Source organism: Choristoneura fumiferana, chromosome Z (assembly GCF_025370935.1).
Source record: "Choristoneura fumiferana chromosome Z, NRCan_CFum_1, whole genome shotgun sequence".
In the NCBI taxonomy this organism is placed as follows: domain Eukaryota; kingdom Metazoa; phylum Arthropoda; class Insecta; order Lepidoptera; family Tortricidae; genus Choristoneura; species Choristoneura fumiferana.
In genome coordinates this window covers 29127655-29148256 of record NC_133472.1, presented here as the reverse complement: position 1 = coordinate 29148256, position 20602 = coordinate 29127655, and the positions used below count along the sequence as shown (strand labels likewise).

The 20602-nt window shown below is 38.7% G+C and overlaps 1 protein-coding gene across 2 annotated transcripts in view; it reads right to left on the bottom strand.

Annotated features, from left to right (window-relative positions):
- Nucleotides 1–103: 103 nt before the first annotated feature.
- Nucleotides 104–20602, bottom strand: part of LOC141433661 (uncharacterized) — a 34185-nt gene continuing 13686 nt past the window's right edge. For both annotated transcript variants that reach the window (XM_074095767.1, XM_074095769.1), the window contains exons 3-11: nucleotides 7746–8702; nucleotides 7486–7662; nucleotides 6559–7202; nucleotides 5808–5911; nucleotides 4639–4751; nucleotides 4228–4344; nucleotides 3112–3280; nucleotides 2239–2394; nucleotides 104–1503 (exon numbers count right to left, since the gene is read on the bottom strand). In XM_074095767.1, coding sequence (XP_073951868.1) covers nucleotides 1294–1503; nucleotides 2239–2394; nucleotides 3112–3280; nucleotides 4228–4344; nucleotides 4639–4751; nucleotides 5808–5911; nucleotides 6559–7202; nucleotides 7486–7662; nucleotides 7746–8702 — 2647 coding nt within the window. In that variant the 3' untranslated portion in view covers nucleotides 104–1293. The remainder of the gene's footprint in view (nucleotides 1504–2238; nucleotides 2395–3111; nucleotides 3281–4227; nucleotides 4345–4638; nucleotides 4752–5807; nucleotides 5912–6558; nucleotides 7203–7485; nucleotides 7663–7745; nucleotides 8703–20602) is intronic.

Here is a 20602-nt window from a genome sequence, read left to right as displayed (position 1 = left end):
GTTAGGTACCTACATATTTTTTCGTTCATAAAGTACCACTATTAAAATTAAAATAGCTACACCATATGCGTTTGTGTTATTAATAAAAAAAAAACTAAATGTGTATTCTATTATAAGTTTATTATCACACTTACGAAATATACAAAACATATCACGATGGCACTAGCTATCAGTGCTTCAGACATATATAATCACATCGATGTCGTGTCGATGGATGTTGGGTATTTCATTTAATCAACGAATTCGTTACTAAAACCTTAACAGTACCGATAAATAAAGACTAAATGAGTATAATTTTTATATGTAGGTAAGATTTTTTTATTTATTTGAATCAAGATAGTATTTAACTTTAAGTAATTTAACTTGATATTTACCTGTCCTTATTTACATTTAGGCTGTATTTGACAGAATGAAATGCACACGTTCAGTAGGTATTAAATGTTGGTCAATACAAAGATTCCTTGACTTTATAACCAATTGATTATAAAGTCGATGCAAAGATTCAACTTTTGAAACAAACTAGGTAGGTAGTTACTATATCTTTTTTGAGCGAAATATTACAAGTCTTACTTTTTAAGATAATTTACAAAACGTCGTAGGTACCTACTTAATTAACAAAAAACTCAACTGGAGCTTAGTTATTTTCTGTTAGGTATTTGAATTAAGAAAGTATACAGAAATAATGATGTGATAAAATTGTTACACTAAACTCGATGTTTTCCTGTCGCTGTCTAAGGTACCTAAATAACGGCGTTCTTGTGACTCCCTCGTAACAATATTTATGTCTAATATGTACATAACACGTATAAATAGGGTTATGGAAGATCGATTTATCTAAATTCGTCCATTTCTTCGAAATAAAAGAACTATATCCTTAACAGAGTCTAATATGGAATGTCTAGGAATTATTAAAATCTAATTATGCTACACATGAGAAACTGAAAGTAGTAATTTGATGCAAGAATATTACTACCATTTGGGTATTAAATTGACTAAAAGTAATGACATCCTATCTCACCTAGCATATTAAAACCTCTTCAAACATACAATGAATCAGATGTTTCTTTGTGATAAAACCAAGGCCGAATTCTACCTTTCTCGTTGTCACGCTAAACACAAAAAATACTTAAGCATCGCACTCAGAATATTATCGTCTTTCTAAAGATGCATCAAACAAGTGACATTTCTTCTATTTTGCTTCAATGACGAGTTTATAAATAATGACTATATCGTTTCATTGTACGTTAGTTATGCTGTGAGTTGATATCATTGCGCATGTTATGGTAGGCTGGTTTATTTGGGGAGGGTGGCACGCGCGGGGCGGGCCGGGCGCGCGCCGATGCCGCCGGCGGCGCGGCGCCGCGCGAATAGCGCGTCGAGCCCACGGAGCGGAGGCGCCGGCGTCGTCTCCGCTGCTACTTCCGACTCCGTCTCGCTCTTCTCCCCACTCGTGCTCTCTTCCGTTGTCTCCTCTTCTACCTTTTTGGCAGCTTCTGTTGTTGCCTGGATGTAAACAGTGATTAAAAATTTGTCTTATTATCTCGGAGCTTGTGACAGAATAAAGTTTCTTGCTTTTTGAATATGAAAATACTGAAATATAAACATTACCGAGTTAGTATTGTAATTATTTTACAGCTGCTTGTGCATCAAGTTACGAGTCAAACTAGACGTCAAACCAACGGTTAAATAACTTTCAGCATTCAAAAATTATGTTAACCGGTGATTTTACAGGTGGTTTAAAATCTCAATGTGTCAATGGATTATGGTTAAATTTTTCAATTTTATTATATCATGCGATGGTACAATTGCACCCCTTAATTACATTTATTCGGAATATTTATTTGTTAATTTTGAATAGTACCTAATCTTGGAATATACCTTTTTCTTTTGAATATTGCTAAAAGTGGCTCCGAAGCGGTAACGTTACGACATGAAACGTTACCACTAAACTCGCAATTCGAAGTTCGTAACGCACCGTTCCTTTCACTGACGGGACGGCAACATACGAAGTTCGAGTTTTGCACTTCGTGGTATAGGGCCAGGCGTGATGTTTGTTTTGTGTGTGTGTGTGTGTGTGTGTGTGTGTGTGTGTGTGTGCGCGTGCGTGCGTGCGTGCGTGTGTGTGTGCGTGTGTGTGTGTGTGCGTGTGTGTGTGTGCGTGTGCGTATGCGTGTGCGTGTGCGTGTGTATGTGTGTGTGCGTGTGCGTGTTTAAATTAAGTAACTATTAGATACTTACTTCGGTGGAGGGTAATTTCCTTTTGAGTAGAGGATTGGGTCGCCTGGGCAGTGGCGTGGCGGCGACGCGTGGCTTGGGGGATGGCTGCACGGTCAGACGGTTGCGCACGCGCAGCCCGCCGCGGGGCGCCTCGGGCGCCGGCGTCGCTGGCGAGCCCTAATGAACAAACACAGGGTCAGAATGATCTCACAGAACTTGAAACTTAAACCATGTCACTACAAAAACATACGCAACTGTTGCTTTAGGTAGTTTATAGAAAACTGTAATTTTTGGCATGTTTAAGAATGGTTTAAGTTATCTCAGGTAAGGTCAAAACAGGTCAAGTTAATAGGAACAAAAGAAAATCATATACCTTGGAGTAGAGACCATCCTACTTAGTCATTAGAAACATTTGCTATCATTTAGTCCAATGGATACCAATTATTTTTTAAACACCTGTATATTGAAGTACCTATTATTTTTCATTTACCCCTTATAAACAAGTGCAGATTAACTTTTCCGCTACATTTGTACTCTCTTGATGGAATCTTTCTTTCGTTCGGACTGGTGCTGTTAGCCTCCGATAGCTTTTACAGTTTATTGCTGAAGTGATCAAGGGGAAGTTTTCAAACCACATTTTTACTTAGTTAGTTAGTCAATAGAAGGGCGAAGACGAAAAAGTTGCTTGCCTTAACGCGAAATTAAAAAGTACTATCAATTTTTTCCACTGTGACACGAAAATTATCTATACAAATGTTTACATGATTAATTTACGTGTCACAATGAAAAAAGTTAAATAGTCATTTTAACTACCTGCGTTAAGGTCTTCACCCATTTATTACAAAAACCTTGTCCGAAGTAAATAGGTGCCTCTTTAAGGTGAGTACAGCATACCTCAGCATCGGAGTCGGTGGAAACTGCATCAGGTGCGGAGGTTTCTGGGGATTCAGTGGGAGCTTCGGTGGGGGCGACGGACGCACCGGGCCTTGGCCGAATGTTGGGCCTGAGGTTCAGTCTCGGGCCCGGCCGGAGGGACGCGGGCCGTAAGCCTGGGCGGCCACGACTGCAATCGAGAGGAAACATTAGTATAATTGATTATTCAATGGTAGCGGAGAAGCAAGATAAAATGTTGTATTTCAACATTAGTGGGTATTTATAATAAATAAAAATAAGTTAATGGTAGCCTGGAACTATTTACAAGGTATTAAGGTAGTAAGAATTATTAGGTTAAGATATATCGTAGGCGACAGGCTAGCAACCTGTCACTATTGTACCGTTATAGTACTAAAAGCTGTGGGGTATCGTTAGACAGATCTTTTAAAATCATTGGGGCTTGATTGATTCAGTGATCTGTGACCTGTTTGCGAAATATTTAACTTTAAAGTGCAGTTTCAATAAAATCGAGCGTCCCCCCCACCCTCTAAAAATTAAACTGTTGGGTGGAAACATTTCAAAAAATTCAGGATTGTACTAAGTAAGTATATAATTTATAAAGAAAATTATAACGGCTAAGATTGCTTGAGAATAATTAGTAGTTTAAATAAGAGTAAATAGCACCCTAAGGTATAAAATATAAAATTGTTTTTACATAATGGCTACGGAACCTTATCTTGGGTGTGTCCGACACGCTCTTGGCCTGTGTTTTTTTTGTGTTCCGCACGGTTCGTGGACTAGGGTCCTAGGCCTTTAATCATGGTTTCATGTCATAATTGTTGATTTCTCTCTTCCACTGTACTAGCCGTTTTAACATGAAATAGTGATAATAAACACACATACACACGCGCGCGCGCACACATACACACATTCACGCACGCCACACACAATCAGTAATGGTGTTAGTATCATAGAGTAGTTACTTTTTTGAGGGACAAATGCCAAAGAGAATAGAAGCACTACACTACGTATACTATAATAGAATAGTAGCGATGGGGAAGTTTTATCCACTCTACCTACTGTACGGAATTACGGCGCACTGTTACTATATCACAAGTGAGGTGTTCCTTCACCTACCCAACAACACTGACGGGTGCGACAGTAGTCTCGGCGGCGTCGGCGGGGGCTGTGCTGTCTTCTGATGGTGCGCTGCTAGTGGAGCTGCCGCGACGCAGGTTCGGGCGCAAGCGGGCTCTGCAAAGTTAAATCGGTTACTCGTATGAAATACGAAATCCTTAGAAAAATATTACTTATTTTTTTCGTAATGGCTACGGAACCCTATTTTGGGTGAGTCCGACACGCTCTTTGCCGGTTTTTTAATCTTCTACATCCTACGGGAACGAAGTCACAGAATAAAGCTTGCGCATTAAGCACGTCTAGTAATCACATTTTGTTCTTTAGAACAATTTAAATATACTGTTTAATTTTTAACTGAGTCCTAACTGACTTGAATAAAAAATGTATTTAATTTGGAGTATATTTATTTACCTGGGAGCTGGGGTCTCGTTAGTGGCGGCACTGCTGCCGTCTTCCGCTGCGGGCGCCGCTGTCGAGGTGCTCGGCCGCGTCCTGCCCGAGAACAAACCACGTCTACCGAACGTCTGAAACAAAACACCAACTCCATAAACAAAGAGTTGAGAGCTTACTTTACAAATTGTACTTAAACAATCTCTGGACAATTTCTACGTTAACAAGTGCAACAATTAAAGCTGCTCGATGTACTCAAGATAAGTAGTAGAAAGTCAAGAGACAACGAACTAGCATTTTGTAGTACACGTAATAATATACAATAACCGTATAGGTACTGTTTGAACCATTTCATTCCTAAATTTACCGTAGAACGTTCTCACAATAAGTTTTATTACATGTTTTACAATAAATTCCCTTGGCATGCAATGTGATGATGAGATCACACTATAACCTTTTGCTATGAATGGGTCACATCGGTTCGATAGTAGGTACTCGTACATTCCTAGTTCGTCAAGCCTAGGAAACCAACTATATGAAGATAGAATCATCATTGTAACCACGACCATAAGTGGGTTTACGTAGGTATTTAATAAATGCAATACGGTATTTGGCTATTTTCTATACGTTTTATAAATTTAAACTACACAATGCCTGTTGTCGAATAGAAAAACAATGTTTAAGCTACCTTTACAAATAACAAAGTTATAAAGGTTTGAAATTCAAGATTAGACAGAGAAAGACATACTGGCATGTGACGTCACACGCCAGTACCGCCATACTTGCTGCATAGAGAAAAGCGTTGAGTAAGAGACAGGTTTCAAAAAATCACTATAAATCCAATTTTCAACCGATTTAAATTTTCTCTTCGTTAAACACTATATGTATATCTTTATTTTCATAATAATATTAAGATATGGCAAAATCAGGAGTTGTCAAATACCGTATTAGTAGGATTCTGGGATACGATGGAAAGTGGGATAACACAAGAGTTAATCTTCTATGTCTCCTAAAATTAAGATATTCAACTTAGATCAGCTCTCTGGCGCGTTTTCTACGTAAAATTATTATACCTAATAAGTAAATTCGTCACACAATCGCAATGCAATTTATCGCTTCAGCATTTAAAAATAATCTAGCAATTTATATCATTTTAGAAATAAATGTTATTCCAAGGCTTGGAAACGTACCTTTGGTAGGGAAGCGGACTTTTCTACTGGGGCTGCTGATGGCGAGGAGGATTCAGCGGCCGCTGCAGTAGTTTTGCGCACGCCGCCCGGCTTACTGAACCGACCTGTTGACAATTCAAAAAGTTCCATTTTTATCACAGGCCGATACAACTCCTTAACAAATGATTAATTACGTATACAAAGGCATAGTTTTTTTTCTAGACTAGAAATTAAAACGGTCAAACTTGTTATGTATGTTATGAACGCACAATTTTCAATATTCGTTGAACATACTCGTAAGTACTCGTGGGGGAGGCCTATGTCCAGCAGTGGACGTTTTTCGGCTGACATGATGATGACTTGATGACTCGTAAGTACTTAAGCGAATTTAACTGATAAATTTCTAATCTAGAAAAATCAGTTACAGAATAAGAAGTAAGTATAGTACAGGAAGGTAACGAATTATAGTTATAGCACTTATAGCATATACTGGGTACATATATATAACATAGCAAATGAAACTTGTTATAGCCGCGCCAACTAGAGATTAAATTGTGTCCATGAGCAGGCTCAATAAGTAAAGTATTAGCATTGCAAGACAATGAATTCGCACAGCAAGAAATTAAGTTGCAACTTAACATCGCAATAGCAATAAAAATATCGTACCTACCACTAGAAGATAACAAATAATAATCTAAAAACTGGCTTTTCATCCATCAACAGCTTTCGCCAATTCAAGAAAGCAATTTTGCATTCTTAAAGAGAAATTTACCTCGTGTTCTGGTTGAGGTTTCTTGTGGAGCCTCGGTAGCCGCGCTTGATGTGGTGGAGACGCGTGCGCGCGCGCCCGGTCGGCCGCGGAAGCGCAAGGGACGCGTGGGCGCCGCGGTGGTTGTGGGAGCCGGCGTGGTCGTTGTGGTGGTCGTGGTGGTCGTGGTGGTGGTGGTGGTGGTCGTGGTGGTCGCCTCTTCCGTCGTGCTCAGAGCCTCCGTCGTGTAAGATTCCTCGTCAGTCATGGTGGAACCTTCAAAACCGAGCTCGTCTACTGTCGGGTTAACATCGTTATTCAAATTTTCGCCAGCCAAATAAGCGTAGAGGTCAAGAGCAACCTTTTCCATGGCAGTCATGGTTGTGTATTCAGTTGTTTCTTGGTCATAAGGCGTCGTTTGTTTGTAGTCCGGAGGAAGCTTCGAATCGTCAAGGATTTCTTGGAATCGAATAACTCCTGACAAGCTGTGGCCTTCTCGTGCCGAATCTTTGCCTTGCGACAATTCGGTCGTAGATGGTACTTCAAGTATTTCTGTGGTTGTTTTGCTTTCAGAAGAATATCTGGTCGGTAACTCTTTATATTGCTGAGGGATATCGCCTGAGTTCGTTTTGAAGCTATCTAAATCAACAAGTTCAGAAGCGGGCCGCCTGAAAAATAATCAAATTAATTAACATTTAGTTAATGAGGTCATTCAATTTATTTAATAACAATAAAATATATCTGCGTGTGTAAAATTAAACATACTTAAAACAAACTTTTGCTTTATAAGCGTTTTTTATATCCGAGGCGATTGAACAAGTCATAATAATTTATTAATTCATATAGTTAACGACCATTATTATTACCATATTTACAATTAGGCACGAAGGAATACTGACGGTTAAATTTTTATCTAGGTGGCTTGTCTGACGCAGATATTGGAGTATTTACCTGATATGCGCTCGGGTCCTGCTCCTCGTTTGGCCAATGGACTCATCGGCAACATTATCGATCTGAGGTCGTCCGCGTTGTCTGGTCGTTTCCGATGATACTTCTGGTACATACGTGGTTGAGCTGGCTGGAGCCAGGTTACGACCACGAGGTGGGAATCGCGTGCTTGATGGTAGCCTATAGAGAGGGAATATCTACGTCAGCCATACAAATAACATTAAATATAAGTAAATAAAATATAGATAGCTATTTGGGCTTACCTGTCTTCAACGTTCTCCTCCTCGACTGGAGCGGGTGCGATGGTACGGCCACGCTGGCGCCCTCTACCTGATGCTGGCACTACTTCATTCTGTTTCTCTGGTGCAGTCGTAGTCGTAGCGCCGGATCTATCAATAGAACTATATTTGCTCTTTGCTTTGATTTCTTTGCCGATTTGGTTATCGGTCTCCGCTTTTTGGGGACCGTCATGAGAGTTGTGAATAGGTTCAGTGGTTGTTGAAGACCCTTTCTCTTTGCTGTCTTTTTTACTCTCCTCGTCCTCGTCATAATAGTAATAAATATACTCATATTCATAGTCTTGTCCGTTGGGTCCTTTCTTGACTTGGATACGAGAATGTTGTTTTTGTTCTGAGCCGGCAGTTTCCAGTTTAACATTTGATGACAATAAACCACTGTTTATATCTTCGATAGTATCGAAATTGATAGGAATATAATCGTAACCCTTATTAACAGCAGGTGTGGTAGTTAAAATAGGTTTTTGGGTCGTAGTCCCTGATTTATCATTTAGTTTTCCCGATTCAGACATAGCTTCCAATGCTACTTTCATTTTTGGATTGATATCCTCATCTTTAACGTTTTCTTTTATTTTGATGTCTTCTATTTTGGATACTGGAATATCAATTTCAATAGAATCGGCGATTTTTCCTTTCTGTACTTTTTTGAGTATTGCTCGTTTATCTTCCTCAATGGATACAATACCTTCTGAGGCGTGTTTACCTCCGACTTTACCACTGTGTAATTTTTTGGTGATCTTGTCATCTTCTGGCCTAAAATTTCGATGTTGTGGGTGTTTTTCGGGAATTTTATGCGAGGTCTCAAAATTTCTTAACGGAATTTGTTGACCTGAACTAACTATAACATATTCTTCGCCTTGCCGTGGCTCTGTAATAATCTGTACCTCAGCAATAGCTTGGTAGACTGTGCAGGCTAGCAAACATCTGTAACAATAAAATAGAACAGAGTTAGATTTTAATAAATTTGGGGAATCATTCTCGCATGTCTTGAAACACGCTCAGTGAGAATGTAGCTATGGTAGCATGAAATTAAACGATTTATGAGTCAGAATATCACATCTGGCTGCTGCGCCTACGAGTGGCTTGCAGCCTCGCGAGTCGCGACCCGAGACAAAGGTTCTGACTCATCCACGGGTTTCATCACCGTGGTCCAGGCGCGCGGCTCGATTTCGCTAGCATTCCTACATATATTTCAAGTGCGCCGGAGACGCTGCCATATATGCACAGCTACATGCAAGTGAAACAACACTATTACTGTTACATGTTTCGTAAACCTCCGACGCCTTTGCATACACCTATCAATAAATAGGTATCTTACACAGCCACAGTAAAGTATTGAATGTTGAGAAATTATGTGAAATGTTTCTGGATGACTAGAACACAAACAATGTCGAAACATTGCAATACGTTGTTGCAAAAAAGTGATGTGGTCGTGAGAAGTATAGCGAAAACCAGAGCGTGGGTGTTCATTACTCTTAAGAATTCCGCACAAGTGCAAATCGATGAGGTAATGCGACATCGCGAGCACTTTCGCTTATAGAGAGATTCTCACGCGACGCGACGCGACGTATGGCATCCATCGCCCGCGCGATTTCCGCTTCGTACGGTCAAGGACTTTAATCCACAAGCCACCATTGAACCATTTCACAGTAAACGTCATAGTGACATCGGATTAATTAACAAGGAAAGGAAGTTCCATGGTGGCTCATGTATGAAAGTCCTTGAGTGTACCTACCAAATAGATGTGGCTGTCATCGTGTTGCATTTCCTAAAAATATTAATCCCATTGTCAAGGTAAAGTAAGTATGGCGTTGAATGGATTAAAAAGTTGTATGATTCGTATCGCACTCGCTTTGATTATGACTCCAATTATCGAAGTCGGAAGAAGGCGGCTTCCGCCCATTTTCCTGCAAACCTCGTTGTGGCACGCGAAACTGACGTGATAACAAACGGTGATATGAGCAATTTTCGAAAAGAAATTTTTAAAATAGCGAGCATAGCCGCTTAGTTCACAACATAATTTAAAATATGTATCCAGTTTATATACTTATTAGATCAATTATACTGATAGGCTACATCTAGAAGTTAGGCATTGAAATGAGTCTCGGTGGTAATTATCCCGCCGGTGCCAATGGACCGGTACAAGTGATACCGGTTTCAAGAGTTTCAATTTCACTAGACGTAAGGTCGCACCGCTCACAAGGCTATTTGAGCGTACAGACTGACATTATCAAGCTACGAGCACTGTGATCCCTGGTTTCAGTGCGCATTCTAGGTAATAAGTACCTATACATACAAGTACGTTGTTGACAGTCGTTAATATTTGGTAAATAAATGCGATGTCAATGAGTGATGAATATATTTTGAGGTACTTACCTAAATATAAATAAAATAAACTTAAACTTTTTAAATTATTTTATGATTTCTACAACCAGTGACCACTCCATTCCCTCGTAAATAAGAAACAACGTAATTAACCTTTTTTATTTCATTCTTTATTGCATTTTCTCATCTTCCTTAACACTACTGCACTCAATAATAATATCTGTTTAACAAACAATAAAACTAGACTTTTGTTACTAAAACACGAATCTTAAATTACAAATCGCGACTTAATTGGAACGAGCTAAACGTGTTTTTGCATTATGAAATGTACCTAATTTACAAAAATTACTTTTCAAAAATGTTAGGTGTAAACAAACCAACACAGGACGTCAAAGATTGGCTAATGCGTCGAGTAGTAGGTAGTAGGCGCAAGGCTAAGCTCATTATACTTCTTAATTAAGTTACTCGTTTTAGACTATTCTTGCGTACGGCTGGTTAGGTACGCGTCGTTGGATAAGTTATGTCATTGTTAGCGAACAACGACCATGAAACAACCGTTAAATAAAAAGATCTTAATCAGAGAGAATAAAGCGATAACATTAAAAAAACGCACGTCACTCACGGTTTTTGAGGTCTCCGAAATGTCAAATCTCATAGTTTTTGGGTGAGCTACGTGGGTTTATTTATAATTAGAATAATCTTGTGGATATTTTGCAATATCTGAAATTAATTATGGCAAATATGCGTTCCGGGGCAATGAATGTCTGTGTTTTGAGACAGTTTTGTTTGTCGGAACCCTTTGTCCTCCCTTTTTTCCGAACAAAACGGGGACTATGGAACACTGTGGCATGCTCGATATTTTTATGGTACGGTTTTAAGTTGTATTAAATATGATTTTAATCTAAACTTTGTTTTCACGCCCGTAATAACAGACTTTGAAAGCCATACTTAAAAACCTCACGCAACAGTGCGCCATCTAGTGAGACAAAAAACGATAGCCCTCATTGGTAGTGCTACGAAATCGTAGCAACTCTCGTGGCGTAGCGTCCTTTGATATAGGTCATTTCGTAGCAGATGTACAGGAGACAACATGCACTTAATATATAAAAAAATGCACTATATGAATGGAAAGAGCCCGAGCAGGTCAAACTCTAGTTTCAAGGGCAAGGTGTTGCCAGCATTCGCAGCTTGCGACTTGCGTTAGCTACATAGCACCTTATAATTAGACACCTCTCGGCTCATCCCGAGGCGTGAGTGCTGCTAAAAACGCCGTAGCTAGGCTTAAGCATAAAAAGACAGAGTATTCTTTTATTATGAGACAATAACGACCTGGGGCGGCATATGCAGGCTAGTTTAGGACATGTCTTTAATGGTACAGAATCATTTTTGGTGTATTTGGTCATTTCTAAATTCGCTATATGTAACGTTGTTTGTATCACCGCATCACATTGTAAAATCAAAAATGCGTTACAGAGAAAACACATCGTGTCCGTGTACACTAAAAATATATCGATACAAAAAACACATTTCATTCTTATTAGGTACCAATTATTCACAGAGGTGACATAACGAGCCAATGACTAGAAACAGGTTTGCCGGAATATTTGTATAAACGATGTTGATTCCAAGCTACGATCGAAATTATTTGATCAAACACTGATTGTTGTTCGTGGGAGAGCAGTTACCCCAAGCCGCCAGCAGACAGTAGATCAAGGACCCAGCGTATTTTTCACACGGTGCATAGGCTAGCAAGTGTTAGTTCAACAACTCTGTGTTATGTAATTACGTTCTGCAGATGAAAGACTTAGCTGTCATCTTGAAATAATAATATATAAGTAGTTAAATATACAAATACAGGTGTCTAGACACTGAATTGAATACGTCATTGTCCCGATCGGTGTCGAGACTCTTGATCCGTGGGGTCCTAGCGCTTTGAAGCTTAAGATTACGAAATGACAACAGGTAATTAGATATCACTGGGGACTGAAGACCTGGCAGCTTTCTCAGACAAATAATTAGCTTAGCTATTCAGGGACGGAACGCTGCTACTGGACAGCTTCTAATGCAGAAGATATCTTAGTGAGTGCGAGCCTGAGCAAATGTACAGTCGAGTTCATAAACTTTCGAGCAAAAATTGGATCAAAAATATCGGAAGACGACTCTATTGTTAACAGCGTAGAAGCGTGTTCAGATATTTGATTAAATTTCTCACAAGTGTATGAATTCGACTGTACTATGAATTTTTCGGTGAAGGAAAATGTCGCAAAGAAGCTGCAAATCCTCAAGTGGCGTTCCCAATGTGGCGTACTATAGCCCAAAGCCCTTTTAAGCCCTTAAAAGAGGAGTTCTTTGGCTAACAGTGGGAGTATGTAGTTTAATTATAAAGTATTTATACAAGAAACCCAGCGTGTCCCATGTTAACGAGAACCACAGTTATTAAATCCAGTCGTGTCTGTTGTATTGTGTGATCTGCATCAGAATATTTTAAATGACCATTCAAGCAAGGTGTTATGGTGTGAATTGTGAAAACCACTAATTATCAAGTGGATAATTATTACCTGTACAACAAGTTGCTATTCTTAAGTAGGAGAGCTGGCACCAACTTTTGGGTAGGTATTTTAGGCAAGAAAAAAAACTTGTCCCATTCCTCTCCTAAACCCCAACACGGAACTGTAGACCTGGCTGGCAAGTAGCGGGGCTAAATCAACCCCTACATTTATTTGTATTTAAATGTATTTGAGGCAACTAGAAAATGTTAATAGGGTATTATTTATAATTAAAAAATAACATTTTAAAAAAGACAGATAATTTTGGTTAGACTTTCTACCTGCCAGGTGATCTAACCACTTGCCAAATTTACATTTTTATACTTTTTTTTCAAAATATTTTTGCACGCGCCTTGCAAAGTCCTGACTAAATCGTCTCGCTTTTTTTTAATTATTTTAACATTCAGCTACAAATAATTTTAGTTTTAGTTTTTTTACTTTAATAGTAGTTTTAACCCTATGGATATTTTGTATTTTCTTAACTACAACATATAAATACTTTCTATATTCTAACACATTTTTGGAAAAAAAAAATTAAAAAGGTCTGCAGGTCCGCGCAGTTCCGTGTTGGGGTTTTCAGCTTGCCTCAAATACCTACACAAAAATAGGTGCCAGCTCTCGTACTATCAAACTCATTATTTGCTCACTTTTGTACTTTATCCTTTTGCATCAAAAATGTTATAATTATAATACCTTATCGTTTTGACGACGACGATAATTCGAGAAAGCTAAAAGTGAAAAGCTACGCTGTTGTACCTAAGTTATCCAACATACATACGAAATGCACTAGGTTTTATGTTGTATACCTATATCATTTTGAAACGCACGTTATGCAAGTATCATTAAACAATAAACCAATGAACGTCAACCACTGATGACTTTTGTAGAATAAACATCTACGCAACATATTTAATTGAGAACTCGTTATGTCTACAGTCTATACGACGTACTAAAAAAAAACCGGCCAAGAGCGTGTCGGACACGCCCGAAATAGGGTTCCGTAGCCATTACGAAAAAATTAAGTCATATTTTTCTAAGGATTTCGTATTTTATACGGAATCTTCCATAGTTTAGGTATATTTTATACCTTAGGCTGCTACTTATTTACTTTTAAACTACTAATAATTCTCAAGCAAACTTGACCGTTATAGTTTTTCTTCAAAGTTTGATATACTTACTACCATTACCATCATGATTTTTTCAAATTTTCCCACCCACCGGTTCAGATTTTAGAGGGGGGGGGAAGCTCGACTTTAATGAAAATTTGCACTTTAAAGTTGAATATTTCGCAAATATATTACTGAATCGAAAAATTATCTTAGCAAACCCCTAATGGTTAAAAGACCTATCCAACGATACCCCACACTAAAGGCTTGGATGATAAAAAAAATCACCCCCACTTTATGTCAATGGCACCCTAAAAAATTTTTTTTATTTTATTTTTTTATTGTACCATTTTGTCGTCATAGTTTACATATATGTCCGTGCGAAATGACAGCTTTCTAGCATTGATAGTCGCCGAGCTAAGCCGCGGACGGACGGACAGACAGACAGACAGACATGGCGAAACTGGTTTCGTTTTTGCCATTTTGGATCTGGAACCCTAAAAGTGACAATTAACTTAATTGTTACCAAATTAATTCCAATTTGCGTATGCGTTGTTTGCGTTGGTACGTAAGTACTTAATGATGTGTCTGTGTACAGAGGTACCTATCATAACTTATAGATATATAATAATAAAGAAAAAATATATAACATCTAAATACTAATGTTTGTGATGTCAGTCAATTTCTGGATTACTTGACTTTATTAATCTGATATCGATTGATCAACATAAAGTATAATATACATAATTATTGTCACATGGAGAAACCCGGATCTGAATAATTTCTCTATCCGGATGCCAAGTTTACATAATCGACTGGCTGTCATTAAAATATTTGTTAAGTCGACGTAAGTACTTGCTGCCACTTATACATTTTTATTTAGGCAAATTACATAAAAAATTATTCGTGCCAAAGATTACTTTAATCTACATTTAAACGTGTACTGGTTTTAACGTATTATCATATATCACGCCAATCGGTTAGTTCGACTCAATCAATTCACAAGTTGCAACATCTAATGTTCATGATTATTAATAAAAATTGTTTTGTGTGAAATATTATTGTCCGATTATGCCAATTAGCAAAGTGTTCAAGGTTTGTAAAAGGCTAAATTTTTATTGAGAAAGGTTTCTCAATAAAGTTAAAGTGGTTTTCGTAAGTCCTTGTGCTCCGTTGTTCAATCGACGCTTTGGATCTTAGTCATGTTTTTACGCACCCGTGTCGTGAACTTACTGTTAGTGGCCTGGTACGGTCAGCATCGAAATTAGCTGCATAATTTTGTACTTTGTCTTTTTACAGCAACGTAGTTACTTAACACGACAAAGTAAAAAAGTGATCCGCTACTTTTGATGCTGACTGTACCTACACTCTCTGGCACGTGGGGAAACCTATGAGGAATTTCAACAAATCACAAAACTGTATTAACTAGAAGATTATTTAAAATGCGGCGTCTTTCTTTACCGATGCAATGCGATCACTTGCTGGGAGCAAATGAATGAAAGTTCAACGAAGGTCTCATCGGCTCGATCCGTAACCTGTCTATTCCAGCTGTCTCAAAGGTCACATCATCTACTTACAGTAAAGGTAGGCCGACATCTATGCTATACGTGACCGAGCATTTCCTGTCTCCAAGAATAGGTATCTTTCTATCAAGGCAATGTAGGTATCGGTTGGAGACAATAACTGTAAAGCAGTGTCCTGAGACAAGGTCCGAAGCAGGCACGCGGCGGCGAGGCCACTGGTGAACGTACGGCTGGTCCACCAATTACGTGGCAAAATAACTACCGATTATACTTATTTCCCGGATTTACTTACAAATTATGAAAAATTTAACCGATTTTAGTGAGGAGTTAGTGCCTATTTAATCCTTATTGCGTGATTACAATGGTTTCAAACATTCTCACGCGCGCATAAGCTTAGATGTGTGAGCATTCCGTAATCTGTGATTATTGGCAAGTCGTATCAAAAGCCACCTACCTACCTACTTCGTGAAGACTAAAAGGATCGGGAAAGTATTACATAATTTTATATTATTTCTACCTCGTAACACGAAGATGTAATAATGAGAGAAAATTCCTGCAATTGTCTAGCATAGACAATGTACGTACTTATTTAATATAAACGTGATAAGTAGGAGTGTGCACATTAACGTAACTGGTCATTACTTAGGCGGTGTGAGAAAATGGTTAATTGCTCCATACGCCAAAGATACAATGAGGGCTATCGCGTATGAATTCGCCACTAGAGGCGCTAGTGTAGCGTGAGGTCTCCGAAATGACAAATCTCATAGTTTTTGGGTGAGCTACGCGGGTTTATTTAAAATTAGAATAATTTTGTGAATATTTTGCATTACCTGAAATTAATTATGGCAATTATGCGTTACGGGGCAATGAATGTCTGTGTTTTGAGACCGTTTTGCCTTTCGGAAACTTTTGTCCTCCCTTTTTTCCGAACAAAACGGGACTACGCAACACTGTGGTTGCTCGATATTTTTATGGTACGGTTTTAAGGTATGATATTAATCTAAACTTTGTTTTCACGCCCGTAATAACAGACTTTGAAAGCCACACTAAAAACCTCACGCAACAGTGGCGCCATCTAGAAAGGCAAAAACGATAGCCCTCATTGAGCAGTGTTATAATAATGTTAATGTGTTGCACTAGAAAACGCTCTCGATGCACTATGTACCTGCTCTAATAGAAGTTCGTGATTTAAAAGAGCGCTCCTTAGATTACGTTGTTTTTACTTTCAAATAAAAAGTAAGAATGACCTATGAATCAGAGGATGTAATAAAAATTCTGTAGTTGTGCGGCGACGGGCTGTATTTCACGTCGGCGGCGCTTCGTGCGTGTATACCGCGGTTGTTGGCCGAAATATAACCGAATAAAATGAAAAGCAAGATTAATAAACTTCCTTTTAATGAACAAGTATTAAAATAAAACTGAAGTTGTTAATCTTTACTAATACTAACTATGGGTTTCTCTAATTTTTCGGTGAAAATTGTTTTCGTGATTATTAGTTCCCAACCAAATTTTCGCATAATACTTTTGCTTGTACGAGGCTCATTAAATATCCAGTTCAAGCTTGAAAGGTCTCTACTGATGAAATCTACGCTCCGCGAACCTGCTCAGCTCCAAAACCCGAGAGCTTTCAGCTCAAACTTCAAAACCGTTTCGAATGCCTGTGTGGCGACGTGGACAATTACAACGACGGGTTTGTGGAAGCTATACATATGGTCGGGTCTAACTTCTTCAAAAAACGCCAAACTATAACAAATAATATCTCCGCTCTGGCCTAGCTCATGGATTGACACAAAAATGCTGCTACATTCCTCTTATGACGCTTGTCGGTATCGGGTTCAATAGGGGCAAATCTCAAAGTCTCTGAAGTGTGATGTACGCCGATTTAAGGCCAAAAGCATTGAAGAGGCTATTAAGCGTAAAAGAGGCTCTAAGGTGTTTACCAGGGATCTGTCTGTTAGTCAAAGCCGGTTAATGAAGTTGAAGACCGACGACGGCAGCATTATTTCATCGAAACCTGAGCTGTTGGGGAAGTCGAGAGGAATTTATGGATAGCGACACGACAACCCGAACACATTTCAAAATCTAGCTAAAGACCCGAGCGCTAGATTAACCCGACACTATCACGAAGACATCCCGGAAGTCAGTGACAAAGCCTCGAGTGACGATGAAATTACAGCCGAACTCCTGAAGGAGGGTGGTAATCCAGTCCTTAAGGACCGCCAGACGCCGTTTAGTTCCGTCCTCCACTAACTAGAACGCCGAAATTATGGAACAGAAGACAGTGGTGGTGCTCATCTTCAAAAAAGATGATAACACATTGCTGAAGAATTATAGACCCATCTCACTTCTGAGCCATGTTTACAAGCTGTTTTCCAGGGTCATCACAAATCGACTCGCAAGCAGGTTTCACGATTTCCAGCCTCCCTAACAAGCCGGCTTCCGAAAAGACTTAAGTATCGTAGACCACATGTACGTTGCGTTGTGGCAGGTTATACAAAAGACCGAAGGTATAACCTCCCCCTTTGCCTTGCAGTGGACTACGAGAAAGCCTTCGATTCGATCGAGACTTGGGCTGTGCTGCAGGCTCTCCAGCGGTGCAACTTGACTACCGGTATATCGAAGTGTTGAAATGTCTGTACAAAAACGCCTAGGTCCGTCCGACTACAGGACCAGAGCACGAAGCCTATTCCTCTGCAGCGGGGAGTCAGACAAGGAGATGTGATCTCTCCGAAACTGTTCACCGCTGCATTGGAGGATGCTTTTAAGGTTCTGGACTGGAAACGACGAGGCATCAACATGAATGGCGGGTACTTCACTCGCCTTCGATTCGTCGACGATATTGTAGTCATGGTTGAGACGGCTATGTATACCTGGGACAAACGGTCCAGTTAGGTAGGTCCAACTTCGAGAAAGCTTACACTACAAATAAACAAAGCAAACTTGTGCGCTAAATTTTAAATTTGAAAGTTTTAGGAGGTAAGTAACTTCAAAAGCCATAAGTCTGAAGACACAAGTTATTAAAAGTGCTTGCTTGTTTGAACATTAAGTCGATTATTACTATTTAAACACAAGTCAAAATACCGAAAAGGTTTTGTAGATATTTAATACCGGTATTAAAAAAGGGGAAAAAATGTCCGGTATCCCGGTTTTTCGGTAATACCGAATACCGGTATCCATGCCCTACTCTCGATGCACTATGTACCTGCTCTAATAGAAGTTCGTGATTTAAAAGAGCGCTCCTTAGATTACGTTGTTTTTACTTTCAAATAAAAAGTAAGAATGACCTATGAATCAGAGGATGTAATAAAAATTCTGTAGTTGTGCGGCGACGGGCTGTATTTCACGTCGGCGGCGCTTCGTGCGTGCCGCGCATACCGCGGGCGCTGGCCGAATACCTACATAATATCGACGAATACCTGCTTGTTACGCTAAATCCCTCGCAAAAGGCTCTGAACGCGAATAATTTCAACTAAACAATCGACAATAATGTATAAAAAAAACTGGGCGGTGGTAATCTCTTACCATCAGGAGACCCACTTGCTCGTTTGCCATCCAGTCAAATAAAAAAAAAATAGTCTTAGTCTAAAGATATTCACAGTTCAAACATCTATTAATTAAGTATTTTGTGAAATTTAATTAGGCAAGTACCTACCTACTTACTATTGCTTATTACTCATGTTTAGGTAGATTAAGATCCCGGTTGCTCGAAATTAAATAAATTGATTCAGCAATTTAATTAGGTAGTTAGTTGATTGATCCGTCTAATTATTATTGATTTAATACTCATTCTCAACGAGATCTGAGAATGGCATGCTGGCTCATAAACGGACATTTTGTTGGGATTTTTTTTGTTTGTTAATCGATAAATAAATAGTTGGTAATTAAATTAAATTTTAAAAAATAATTAAAAATATAATTTTAAAAAATATACATATGTAATGAATTACTATTTATTTATCGATTAATAAACAAAAAAAATCTAACAAAATAATATTCATCCGTTTATGAGCTAGCATGCCACAGATTGACACAAAAATGCCCAAATTAAACTTATAAAACTTCTCTTTTGCGTCGGGGGTCAAAAATACAAATTATACAAAGTGTTTTTAAAGTCTTCCGGAATATTTCAAGAGGTTATTAGGGCAGTTTGACTGAACGCCCCTGTAGAGGGTTTTCACGGAAATTTTTGATTTAAAGTGTAGTCTTCACTCCTTTGATGCGATGCGGTAGATAGATATACTTTGAATATCGACCAATATATTTAAAAAAAATTAGCTACCCAGCTACGTGCTGAATAAATTTATTTCAGAAGTAAGAGACACGCTGTATAATGAAATCATTTCAATTTCATGCTATATTCTAAATTGTAACTTTATAATTATTTACAGAGACCTAATTTGGCATGCAATTTAATGCAATCTGCAGTTTATGACATGAAACGAGCCAACCTCTTAACACAATTAATCAACAAGTGTGTTAAATAAATAATAGATGTATTTTGTGCAATTTAATTATGTACTCACTAGCAATATCGATTTATTATTAAAAAGAATGTTAGCTACGAGTACGTTAGCGATCTGTTTTATCAGCAGATTTATAGTAAGTCGTTATTGATTGGTGTATATATCTCACTCGTAGCAAAAATAATGTTTAATTATAGAGAGTATCGATAGCCGCAAATTTTCATCTCCGGCTTGCCTAAATCAAACTGCCGGTCACAAGCCTCGTCTCAGAATGGGAGAGCTGGGGCTATAGTGCGGGTTGGGAACTTCTCACACCATCAAACTGCTTTGCAGGTGTATGAATATTTCAATGAAGTGTTTTCCTTCGCCGAAAAATTGTCAGTAAAACTACAATAGCATACATAAGTTTCGAAAAAGGCTTAGGTTAGAGACCGGAATCCACGATCCTTTCCTTAGAGGCCATAGGTCAAACCAGTTTTTTTTTCATAAATTTTAACGTAAGTATCTAAACATTTTGCTACAACGTGTCTACGAGGTGTTCGCGCGTTCGTACTGAGGGATGGGCCGCATTACAAATACTCGATTATAGTTCTAATCACGGGCTCGGTATTAATTGTTACGTGACCGTAATATAGTGCGTTAGGTTGACGAACTTTGGTAGGTACCGTTCCAAGCATTAAGAATCACGTGCAGTCCTTTGGTGGACACGTAGGCATGTGTGAAATGTTTACGATCTGTGATCGACGAGAGGTAAATAAATTTCGTCATGTTTTAATTACCTATCCTATACAAGGTGTCATAAAATGAATTCGTTATATTTCAGCCGATGTGGTTGGGCTAATTTTACTGAACACCTTTGTA